This window comes from Numida meleagris, chromosome 2 (genome assembly GCF_002078875.1).
Source record: "Numida meleagris isolate 19003 breed g44 Domestic line chromosome 2, NumMel1.0, whole genome shotgun sequence".
NCBI lineage: Eukaryota > Metazoa > Chordata > Aves > Galliformes > Numididae > Numida > Numida meleagris.
Window position 1 is genome coordinate 87426942 of NC_034410.1, and position 12363 is coordinate 87439304.

General features: G+C 40.0%; 1 protein-coding gene across 1 annotated transcript in view; it reads right to left on the reverse strand.

The window, feature by feature from the left end:
• Nucleotides 1–12363, reverse strand: part of LOC110393493 — a 35646-nt gene that overhangs the window by 6526 nt on the left and 16757 nt on the right. The window contains exons 7-13 of the mRNA XM_021386391.1: nucleotides 12249–12326; nucleotides 10632–10768; nucleotides 9993–10112; nucleotides 9459–9489; nucleotides 2788–2809; nucleotides 2146–2170; nucleotides 1501–1539 (exon numbers count right to left, since the gene is read on the reverse strand). Of these exons, the coding sequence (XP_021242066.1) occupies nucleotides 1501–1539; nucleotides 2146–2170; nucleotides 2788–2809; nucleotides 9459–9489; nucleotides 9993–10112; nucleotides 10632–10768; nucleotides 12249–12326 (452 nt within the window). The remainder of the gene's footprint in view (nucleotides 1–1500; nucleotides 1540–2145; nucleotides 2171–2787; nucleotides 2810–9458; nucleotides 9490–9992; nucleotides 10113–10631; nucleotides 10769–12248; nucleotides 12327–12363) is intronic.

Sequence of the window (12363 nt, forward strand, 5' to 3'; positions counted from 1 at the left end):
ACCAAGTTATATACTGATATGACCACATAAAGCTCAGAAAAGTTATGTTTACCTGTCTTTTTAATATTAAATCAGAATAATAAGTGAGTGTTTGAAGTTATAAATGATTACAGAAAATTAAAAGAAGTAGTCTTAAGCCACATGGAATAGATGTGATACCTCTTCATTAGATACAAGCCAAAAACTACTAAGCATTTTTGGCAGTTTACTGATTATCTCCAGACTTGTTTTTTCTATACCTCTTCCTAAAGTCATAAATAACCATAGATTAAAAGAAAAAAAAAAAAAGACTGGAAGAGAAAAAAACACTCTTCAGATGGTAATGCAGCACATGCCTCAGAACAGCCCACTTGTGATTTCAGAGCAGAAACAAGCAATTCAGACTCAAATGAAATTATGTAAATGCCTTAGGTGGGGTATTTAACAGAATAAGACTTCCACTGAGCAAAATGGCAAAGACAAACAGTCAGACATCCTGGCTTGTGTCAGAAATAGTGCAGTCAGCAGGAGCAGGGAGGTGATCACCCTTCTGTACTCAGCTCTGGTGAGGCCACATCTCAGTGCTGTGTTCAGTTTTGGGCCCCTCATACAAAAAGACACAGAGGCCCTGGATTGTGTCCACAGAAGGGCAACAAAGCTGTCGAGGGGTCTGGAGCACAAGTTTCATGGGAAGTGGCTGAAAGAAGTGGGATTGTTTACTCTGGAGAAGAGGCAGCTCAGGGGAGACCTTATTGCTCTCTACAATTGCCTGAAAAGATGTGGTAGCAAGGTAGGGGTCTGCCTCTTCTCCTGTGTTACTAGCAATAGGATGAGAGGGAATGACCTCAAGTTGCACCAGGAGAGTTTCAGGTTGGGTACATCTCAGAGTCAGGCGCTGGAATGGGCTGCCCAGGGAGGTGGTAGAGTCACTGTCCCTGAAGGTGTTCAAGAAACATTTAGATGCTGCACTAAGGGACGTGGTTTAGCGGGGAGATGATAGTAGGTGGACAGTTGGACTAGATTATCTTGGAGAGCTTTTCCATCTTAGTGATTCTATAATTCTAAAAGAAAAGCAAGGCTTACAATGCCACTGCTAACAGCAACTGAACAGATAAAATTTCTCCACTCCAACAGCTACAACTTCGCTCTAGATCTTCCGGTTTCACAAGGTTACCCAGTTCTGCAGCAGCATCACAGACAGCAGGACCAGACAGGCTCCTATCACTCAGCATATCAACAACCCTAGCAGGTATGGGCAGACCACAGCACTTGAGCAACAAGTGGTGCTAAAGCTGCTTGTTAGGGTGGCTCCTCAGCAAAGAGAAGAATGGTCCAGGGACTAGTGAGACAATTCACACTGAATCCAGCATGCTGTTCTGAGATTTTCAAAGAGCAAAGTCCACAAAAATGTACCTTAGAAATTAATGCTGGGGGTCAAATGAGTTTGAGCAGTAATCAACGGCTCCTTTACAATATTCAGTGTTTCACACCAGTGAAACTTCACAATTTTTACATACGTACCAAGAACTCTAAAGCTTTCTGTTTCCAAAAAGGATCATTCTGTGGGAATAAGGAAGAAAAAAAGAATGAACACACACTATTTGTAACAGTTTCTTGTACAAAACAAGACAGGTTAATCTTTTATCCAATAACAAAAGTCAATGCAAATCAAAGATAGTATTTTTATGTCACAGCTGTGAACACTAGACCCCTAATAGCACAGAGCTGCTCAGGTCAGATACAGAGAGATCATTTAGGATTTCACTTTCGAATTAGAAAAAAAGGATAATATTTAAATTTATCGTAAGATTTAAACCAAAACTCCAGCACAGAACATCTCTAATCTGAAGAGAGGCAAGACAGTGGAGACTGCAGCATTACTTGGGACACGTGGCCTGCAGACACTGGTCTCAGACTCAGTGATTCCGAACAGAAATCATGTGAACTAAATGGGTCAATATCCTGGTGTACGGTACTGATTTCCCCTGTGGTGTGATGAACATAAAATTCTGGTCACCAGGTCAGTTGCTTTGTTTCTGGAATAATACTAATAAAATGCAAAATGAAGCCCCAAAGCAGAAGTTTTTCAGAAAAAAAAAAAAGCAAAGCAAGCATAAGGAAACTGCTAAAACTTAAGGCATTTGCAGAATTACTACCTCTACATACCTCATGCTTATGATCATCTTCCCACCTTAAAAAGAAAGAAAGAGAAATACAAAGATGCATTTAAAAGATTACTAAAAGGTTAGGTTTACTTTTTGTGTCTAGGATCAGAAATTTCAATTTCCAAATTTATATAAAATATCAATACAGGACATATTTTTCTATAACTAAAATATTGTATTTCTTAAAGGCCTTTACTCTGACTCTAAGAAAACAACAACGGTTGCACTGATGAACTCTACAGATCAGCTAAAAGAGATAACTGAAGTAACGGTAATTTTTTTCCTTCCTATATGAACATAGATGCCTTTTCTACAGCTTAGGCAATGGGATCTCAAAGAAAATGGTAACACCTTGACTTCTGAATTACAGTATCTTTGTGCAGGAGTACATCAGACTACTACTGAGTTGCATAAGCGGTGTAACATTTCAAAAATCATCACTACATACAAACTGAACATCAAATTTTATTTCAGGTTTTTTTCCTCTCAGGCAGAAAGCAACAATTTACACACGATTAAGTAGAATCGAAAGACGATACATTTTCCCTGTATGTGGTATTTGTTACAGAAAAGATGCACTTAACAACTAAATTGATCTCATAAAAAAAATCTTTTCATTCCCCTATGGAAGTTATATTCTCACCTTGCTTTCTTCTTTGATGGGGCTAGAAAATTAAAAAGAATGATTAGCACCATCATAGGGTTTCCACCATATTACTGCAATAGAAGTATTACACAAACCAAACTGTAAATGGCTCTAAAGTGATGGCAGTGTTTTAAAGGACTAACAATCTCTCTTGCCAGTACAACCTATATGGATTAGGAAGGAGGGAAGCTCAGTAAAACAAGGTATTCTCTTTAAGACAGCAGCTGTGCTTCCGAGAATCAGCTACTGCATCATATGTAACTTAGCATTTTTTTAATGTGTTCCAGGAAAGCAACAGGACAAGTACTGATTCTCGGGACAAATGATATATTTGTCCCTATAATATGATGCCGAAACAGTCGTTCCTGTTTTTTTTTTTTTCTAACCACCTGATGTTGAACCAACGCCGATAAGTTTCAACAAGAAGTTGCACTGTAGGTCCCAAAGTTTTCTACATGGCAGGAGAGAAAAAGATTGCCAATGTTTCAGAGAAGATATCTAGTGAAGCAAGAATCATAGAACAGGATGGGAAGGATCTCTGCAGGTAGAACCACAGAATCGTACAAAAGTTCAGGTCAGAAAGGATCCACGGGGGCTGTCTAGTGCAGCTTCAGTGGCAAGAGAAAAGTATCATAGAGGCACTAAGTAGAACACTCAAAAAACAATTAACTGAAAGATGAGGACAAGGAACATTAGAATTGTTTTCCTTGATTTACTCAATTTGTGATGTTTTTCCAGTAAGTCCTCCCTATTTGAAAAGAGGATGAAGACAAGAGGCTAGAAACTTTGCATTACTTAAGCTAACAACTGCGGTTCTGCTAACTTCAACAAAGACTAGCCTCAAAATTAGATCAGGCTGCTCAGGCCCAAGACCAATGAATTTTATAAGTCAACAAGAAAGGCAGTTTCCCACCTCCTCAGGCAGGCAGTTTCAGTACTTGACCCCTCAGCTGTGTAGAACTTTCCAGTGTTTAAATGAATATTGCTTTCACTACAATTTGTGCTAACACATATTCCTTCCTTCAAGAAGTCTGGCTTCTTCTCCATAGACATATTTTAGGTAGCAGAAGACGGTAATTAGATCACATTCTTAGCTGCTGCCTTAATCAAACCCCATTCCCCAAAGCTATCCTCCATGTTGTATAAGCCAGTTCCCTCATGATCTTCATAGCTGACAAGTCTTCTACTCACACTTTCACTAGGATTTCTCGTGTATGCAGGACATTGTTCCAGAAGCAATTGAATGAGTACCAAGAATTAAAGGAATGAACACTTCCCTCAACCTGCTGGCTACACTCTTGCTAACGCAGTCCAGGCTGTCAGCCTTCATTACATTCAGAGCACATTGCAATACACGTTTGTATTATTGTCAATCAAAATCTTCAGGTTCTTAAAATTTGTTCCCTAGCCAAATATTATCCAGTTCGTATCCAGCAGGGTGTTGCTCCATCCAAGATGTAAGAACTCGTATTTACTTCTTCCAGAATTCAGGAGGCTTTTGACAGCCCATTTCTCTACCTTCCCAAGAGTACTCTCAATAGCAACTTTGTTTTACCACGTGCCAAGAATTCTTCCAAAGTTTGATGTCATTTGCAAACTTGACAATGCTGTATTCTGTTACGTCGCCCATACTGCTAATGAACATGTTAAGCAGTGCTGGTACCAAGATCAGACACTGAGGAATGCCACTATCTATCTAGTCTAAATCTACCCTCCTCCAGTTTAAAATCATTTCCCCTTGTCCTTGTCGCTACATGTCCTTATAAAAAGTCCCCTCCAGCTTTCCTGTAGGCCTCCTTCAGGTACTGGAAGGCTGCCATAAGGTTCCCTCCGAACTTTGTCTTCTCCAGGCTGAAGAGCCCCAGCTCTCTCAGCCTGTCACAGAATCAGCAAGGTTGGAAAAGACCTACAAGATCATCCAGTCCAACCATCCACCTACCACCAATAACCCCACTAAACCATGTCTCTCAATACCACATCTAAACGTTTCTTGAACACCTCCAGGGACGGTGACTCCACCACCTCCCTGGGCAGCCCATTCCAGCGCCTGACCACTCTTTCAGAACAGTAGAATTTCCTAACGTCCAGCCTAAATCTCCCCAGCACAACTTGAGGCCATTCCCCCTCGTCCTGTCACCAGTTACAAGAGAGAAGAGGCTGACCCCAGCTCACTACAACCTCCCTTCAGGTAGTTATAGAGAGTGATGAGGTCTCCCCTGAGCCTCCTCTTCTCCAGACTGAACAATCCCAGCTCCCTCAGACGCTCCTCATAAGGCCTGTGCTCCAGACCCCTCACCAGCTTTGTCGCCCTCCTCTGAACACGCTCCAAGGCCTCAATGTCTTTCTTGCAGTGAGGGGCCCAAAACTGGACACAGTACTCAAGGTGAGGCCTCACCAGGGCTGAGTACAGAGGGAGAATGACTTCCCTACTCCTACTGGCAACACTATTTCTGATACAAGCCAGGATGCCATTGGCCTTCTTGGCCACCTGGGCACACTGCTGGCTCATGCTCAACTGAGCATCGACCAACACCCCCAGGTCTGTTTCCTCTACACAACCTTCCAGCCACTCTGCCCCAAGCCTGTAGTGCTGCCTGGGGTTGTTGTGGCCAAAGTGCAGGACCCGGCACTTAGTTTTGTTGAACCTCATCCCATTGGCTTCAGCCCAGAGATCCAGCCTGTCCAGATCTCTCTGTAGGGCCTTGCTACCCCCAGGCAGATCGACACTTCCTGCCAGCTTGGTGTCGTCTGCAAACTTACTGAGGGTGCTCTCAATGCCCTCATCCAGGTCATCAATAAAGATATTGAAGAGGACAGGCCCCAGTGCCGACCCCAGGGGAACACCACTCGTGACCAGTTGCCAGCAGGATTTAACTCCATTCACCACCACTCTCTGGGCCCAGCCCTCCAGCCAGCTCCTTATCCAGCAAAGAGTGTACCTGTCCAAACCACGGGCTGCCAGTTTCTCCAGAATACTGTGGGATACAGTGTCAAAGGCTTTGACAGTGTCAAAGGCTGTCCTCATAGGGGAGGTGCTCCAGTCTTCTGATCATCTTCATAGCCCTCCTCTGGACCTGCTCCAACAACTCCATGTCTTCCTTGTGTTGGGGGCTCCAAAACTGGATGCAGTACTCCAGGTGGGGTCTCAGAGAGAACAGAGTAAAGGGGCAGAATCACCTCCCTTGACCTGCTGGTCATGCTTCTCTTGATGCAACCCAGGAAACGGTCGGCCTTCTGGGCTGCAAGCACACGCTGTCAGCTCATGTTGAATCTTTCATCAGTCATCACTCCCAGATCCTTCTCCTCAGGTCTGCTCTCAAGCCATTCTCTGCCCAACCTGTATCTGTGCTTGAGAGCTGCCCAACCCAGACACAGGACCTTGCACTTGGCCTTGTTGAATTTTATGAGGTTGGCTTGGGCCCACTTCTCAAGGCTGTCCAGGTCCCTCTGGATGGCATCCCTTCCCTCTAGCATGTCAACTGCGTGACTCAACTTGGTGTCATCTGCATACTTGCTGAGGGTGCACTCAATCCCACTGCCCACGTCACCTACAAAAATCTTAAATAATACCAGTCCCTGCGGAATGCCACTCGTCACCAGTCTCCACTTGGACATTGAGCTGTTGACCGCAACTCTCCTGAATGTGGCCATCCAGCCAATTCCTTATCCCGCAAGTGGTCCATGCATCAAATCCATTTTTCTCCAATCTGGCGACCAGAGTGTCACAATCATAATCTCATGCTCATCTCAACTAAGGCTACCATTGATCATCACACTCCTCAGTCTTGTCTTTTCTTTGTGGGTAGAATGTGCAAAACCCTTTCCCTTGTTGACCCATCCAGCATCTGCATGAATAACTGTCCCAACTTCAATTTTGGATTGTTCGCAACTTTTCTAAGAAGCCTCTATCCATCCATATCAGCACTCCAGTCATACAAGCTATTGTACTATATTTTTGCAGTTCCGATGATGTCACAGTTTTCTGACCATATAGAGACTTCCGTTTTCACCATCCAGCCCAAACTCCCACTTCAAGGAGGATCACTGCCCACTTCATATAGCCAGGTCTTGAAAACCTCTGAAGATGAAGAATTCATTACCAGTGGATAATCTGTTCCAGTGCTGTTCTGCCCTCTAGGAAATAAGTTTTCTTCTGTGTTCAGCCTCTCAAGCTGCCATTGGGTGCTATAATCTCTTATTTCACTTCCTGCAGTTACCAACAACTTCAGCTTTGTCACCTTGGTAGCAACCTACTAGAAGGGCAGCTATCAGATCGTTTCTCAACCCCCCCCTTCCCATCTAAACAAGCCCAATGCTCTTGATCCTTGAGTATCACCATACCCCTCTGCTAGATATTCTTCAATTTCTCCATCTTCCTCTTGAGTTAGAAGGAATATAACTAGATAAAACATTCAAAGTTTGATCTTACCAATATCAAACAGTGGGGAATAAGAATGTTCAATCTGCTTGCTGCCTGTGCCCCACTTGAAGTGTTATGAGATTGCCTTATGTGAAATGAGAGCATTCTGTTGGTTTATATTCAGCTTGGCATCCACCATAGCCATCAAGTCCTTTTTAGCAAGGCTGATCAGTCTGTCATTTCCCACTCTGTACTGATACATGGAGTTACCACTTCCCAATGAAGATACAGACAAAATTCTCCAGTTATCTGCTGTAATTTCAAATAAGAAATAATTCAATCTGAAGACTGTTGTCCAAAACAGCAAACTAAGTCTTTGGATCTGTTTTCAGTTTCCAGCTGTATTCTGTAGTAGCATTAACAGTAGTTTTTAAAGGAAAATATTGATGCAAGCAGAATTTGGAAACTAAATTAGACCAGAAATTCATATGCGATGGTACCACATTGCATTTATACATATTCTCACACTTCTTAAGAATGCCACAGGGCCTTCAAGCTCATTAGCTCTCTACTTTGAGCCAGTGATTTCTGGAATTACCTTATTAAGCTAGTATCCTTAATTTGAAGCTCAAGACAAAGTACAGATGATTTTTTTAGAGAATAAAGAAATACTTTAATTCTTCCTTTGAGAAAAGCAACAAATCAATCCCTCCAAAGCTTCTCAAATGTATATAAAGATACATAATCATGTTGATTTTGCATATGATCTCTGCAGTAGCCAAAACTTAGCGTTAATGTCTGTTTTGTCACTTACTCAGATGACATTTCTTAATTACATCCTCAAACGCACTCTTGCAGTCAGAAGGGAGCTCTGAAGCTGAAAGTCATTCTCTAATGATGTGATCTACACTAAACACACACAGTTGTTAAACCAGTAAGCGCTAATTCCTTCTAAATATGTAGTGTGCTTTTATTTTGGAATAAACTTGATGTGGTGCTTAACACCCAATCAAAGCAGAACAACACAACACTCCTGTCTGTTCCTTCCAGTTCTTTGCAGCCTGTGGAACTGCATGGGATTTTTTTTTGTTGTTCTGACTTGATACCTAAATACATCTTTCAGTTCTACAGAAGTCAGTAAGCACTGAAGCCAAATACCATCAAATCTATACAACTTTCCTTGCATTAGCATTATACAGTGCTGCCTACCTGAAAGTTGATTATCAGCTATTTTGTCCTTACTACTTACTAGTGATCTGGATCATTATTTATCTGAAATACTTAAAATATTTTAGATTCTTCTAGAAGACCAACTTTCAGTATTACACCTTCTACATAATAGAGAAGAATAGGCAGCACATTTTGCACAAGATTCCCATACAAAGAAGAGATGTTAACAACATCCATTTACATTTATACAGAGCAAGCTACATGGGCCTAACTTGCTAATAACCTCTATGGCAAGAGTCCAATCAACAGTTCGGACTGTGGTGATTAGAATACATAAATAGTTCTGGAGGTTTTAGAACTCATTCATAAAATTTACTATGAACTGAGAATTACTGGACCAGATTAGTGTGTCACATTCCATCTCCTTCACAAAAGAGACAAACAAAGCTCCAAAAGGGTCTCTGCTACTTTGTTTGGCAGACCAACATAAGTAGGTACAAGACACAAAAGCCATCAGTGATCAATCCAAATAAATCACCGCTGTGGTAGGCACCTACAAGGATTCATACTGACATACCTTTTTGACCTAAGCAACATGCACCCATTTCAAACACACTGATAGTAGTACTGGGGTCAAAAGGCAGCAAGCAGACATATTTCTTCAGGTTGGAATTATTAAGCATCATAGCACATCTATAGCAACAAATGATATAACTCAAATATACCGTGTGGAGGGAGGATGTTGTTTTTATTTGGAAGGTTTAGTTTCCATTGCTCATTCAAATACATTTGCTAAAAAGATAACTTCCACTTCTAGCAGCAATTCAGCATTGATTTGTATGCCTTTTGATGGCTGAAATGAGGTGGAAAAGGTTTTAGCAGCTTTTTCAGAGAAATCCATCAAAAGCTGTATCTCTAGTTATCTTAAATACCTCCAGAACCAAGCAGTTAAAAAAAGTCTTTCCTCATTTCAAATTCACAAAAACTGGAAAAATCTCTGAAAAGAAAACATTTTGTGCTATTACTTACAATTTTAATGTTTTAAATCAGTCAAACCCTTAAAAAGTTCAAGCAGTAATTCAAACTAAGCTGGTTCTGGCTGTCAAATGTGTTATATTCAAGTAATTCATAAACTTACGTGAGGTAGTTGGTCTTATGTAACCTTCAATCTAGGAAACAGACATAGTTTTATATTAGATATTCTGATTGAAGTTCATTACAATAGTCCCTACTGCAACTGTCTGTAGAGACAGAACAAGTACTTTTATTTGTCCTAGCATAGTCTAGTGGACAGTTTTACAGATTACACATAACCAGTACAAATTAAATTTGAGAGAAAATTTGCATACATTTGAGAAAAGTTAAACTATGTAAGTTAAGAATCATTGAAGTAAAGCACTAAAATCTCCAGCTGGACATTTTCTAACTAAAAAACATTAAATTGTTCAACAACTTCATTTTTTTCACAGGAATTTCAAGACTTCTGTTCCTTTCCCCATACGTTCTAGGGCAACTTTAACTTAAGTCTTGGTTCTACTTAACACTACACTTTCTAGTCACACACAGGAATATAACATGATTTGTCAGCAGTAGTTCTAAAACTTACTAGGTCAAACATAAATGCACTGTTTAAAGATACATTATTGGATACTTAACATTTACTTCCAGTTACCTTATACATTTTTAATCCTTCAGTCTTCTCTAGCTCTCCTGCTATTCTTTTGAGAAATGAGACTTTGCATTCTTTTACATCTGTTGCCTTTCTCTTTATTTTGTCTGGGAATTCTTTAGACTGTTGACAAAAAATTTTAGATGAACAACATCAAAATTCATACATTAAAAAACAGGCACATTTCATTTTTTGGACAAGCTTCTAAAGACTAGTAAATGTTACTTTGAATATGAGTAACACAACTAGTTAAGTGCTAACATTAAAATTGTATAGGCAGTCTTCACCATAGAATTTGAACACTACACGAAATTTGTAATTGAAAGGTAACGTGCTCTATGCAATATCCAACAATACCATGGGCATGCTGAGGAATGAGAGAGAACCAAGGCCTGAGAATCTGATCTTGGATGAGATTAGAACACTTAAGAACAGACTTTGAGTAGATACAGACATGCACCTCTGGATTACATTTTCTCAGTAGCTCACAGCTTTATAGCTATGCACGTTGACCTGACCTCTCAAGTCTCAATCACACAATTACTAGTGACATCATATGGGGGGGGTTAAACTTCAAACTTGATGTAGGTATTTATAGGAAAAAAAAGGATATTATATTAAATTGTGATCAAAATTACTCACTATGTATGCTCTTCTGTGCTTATATCCACTAAGATGTTCTATCATGGGTGCCATCTCTGTGTTAAACCCACACAGCTTGCATTCATAATGCGGCTCTTTTCTTCCTTCAAATCTGATTTCAACCACATGCTCTAAACCTGTAAAAACAAGAGTTACAAACATCTGTATTTACAACAGACTACTATAAACAGAAGTATTTTCTTCAAAGACGCTCACTAAAAGCCAAAATTAATAAAGAAGAGGACTTGTTTAGGATCACAAACATCAGGCTTACTACCCATGTCAATTAAATTCTTCTCTTTGCAATGCTTTATTCAGAAGTAAAAAAAACTGCTATGGAAGATCTGCAAACTCAGTAAAACAAGCATATAGCTACTTTCCTGCCCAGGGTATTTTTTAAGGAACAAAAAAAAAAAAAAAGAAAAAAAAGAAAAAAAAAGAACATTTTCTTCAATACAGCCACGTAAAATAATTAATGGTGACATGTCAGTCAAACAGAGATTGAGGACAGGAAATACCACCCAAAGTTCTGTACTAAAAAAAATTAATTTAAACTACTCAATCAAATATAATTTGGACAGTGTTTGAGTAGCACAAAACGCATCCAGAAATAACAATAGTCCCTTCATAAAAATGAGTCCTTTGTTACATAATTTTTTTTTTTTTTTTTAAGAATTAACAGGAGAGAAAATCAATTTTCTTAATTTTTTTTCCTAGAAATCACTGAAAGACAGACTACAACATAGAAGCACTCAAAAATCTCTAAATCTGATGTTTATAACTAGCATGAAAAAGTTTATAAGTAAATTTGGGCTGCATGAAGAGTGTTGCCACCATGAGAGGTGTCTCCACTAAGCACTGATAATGCCGCATGTGGAGTACCGTGACTAGTTTTGGGCTTTCTAGCACAATAAAGAGGGACGTACTTGAAGGAATTCTGCAAAGGGCTACAGAGATGATGAAGGAATGTGAATACCTCTCACATGAGGAAAGGCTGAGAGAGCTAGGAGTGCTCAGCTTGGAATAGAGAAGGTGGGAACCTCAGTGCATATAAATAAACACGAAGGGAAGGTGCAAAGATGATAGATACGGTCTCCTTTCAGTGGTGCCCAGTGACAGAACAAGAGGCAATGGGTTAAAACTGAAGCACAGGAGATGGCTTCTGAACACAAAGAAACACTTTTTCACTGTGAGAATGACCGAGCACTGGAACAGCTTATCAGCAGAAGTTGTGAAGTCTCCACCTCCTAGCAGATATTCTAAAGCTACCTAGACACAGTCTTAATCAACCTGCTTGGTGATCACGCTTGAACAGAGGAGTTGGACAAGATGAGCTCCAGATGGTCTTTCCAATCTCAATCATTTTGAGTTCTGTGAAAAGCATCCTTATTGATATGGTTCCTTCAGGAAGTAATTATCTAACGAGTAAGGTGCATAGAAGAGGTGGCTTTTACAGCAGCTATATAACAAGCTGAACTTTAAAGGTACAATGTGTAAGATACATCCCATTAATTATCCAACATCGATTACATAATGAAACAATATCAAAATATCACCTTGTATTTCAAAACACATATACAATACAAAGACAGCATTTAGAAAACAGAAAAAACATACCAACTAGAGGTTCTTCTCTTTTGGGATCATTTATAAAATCCTTCAGACATGTTATCTCCTTCATGAGTCCTCTCTTCACTAAGGTAAAAAATACACAAATAAATATTACAGTAAA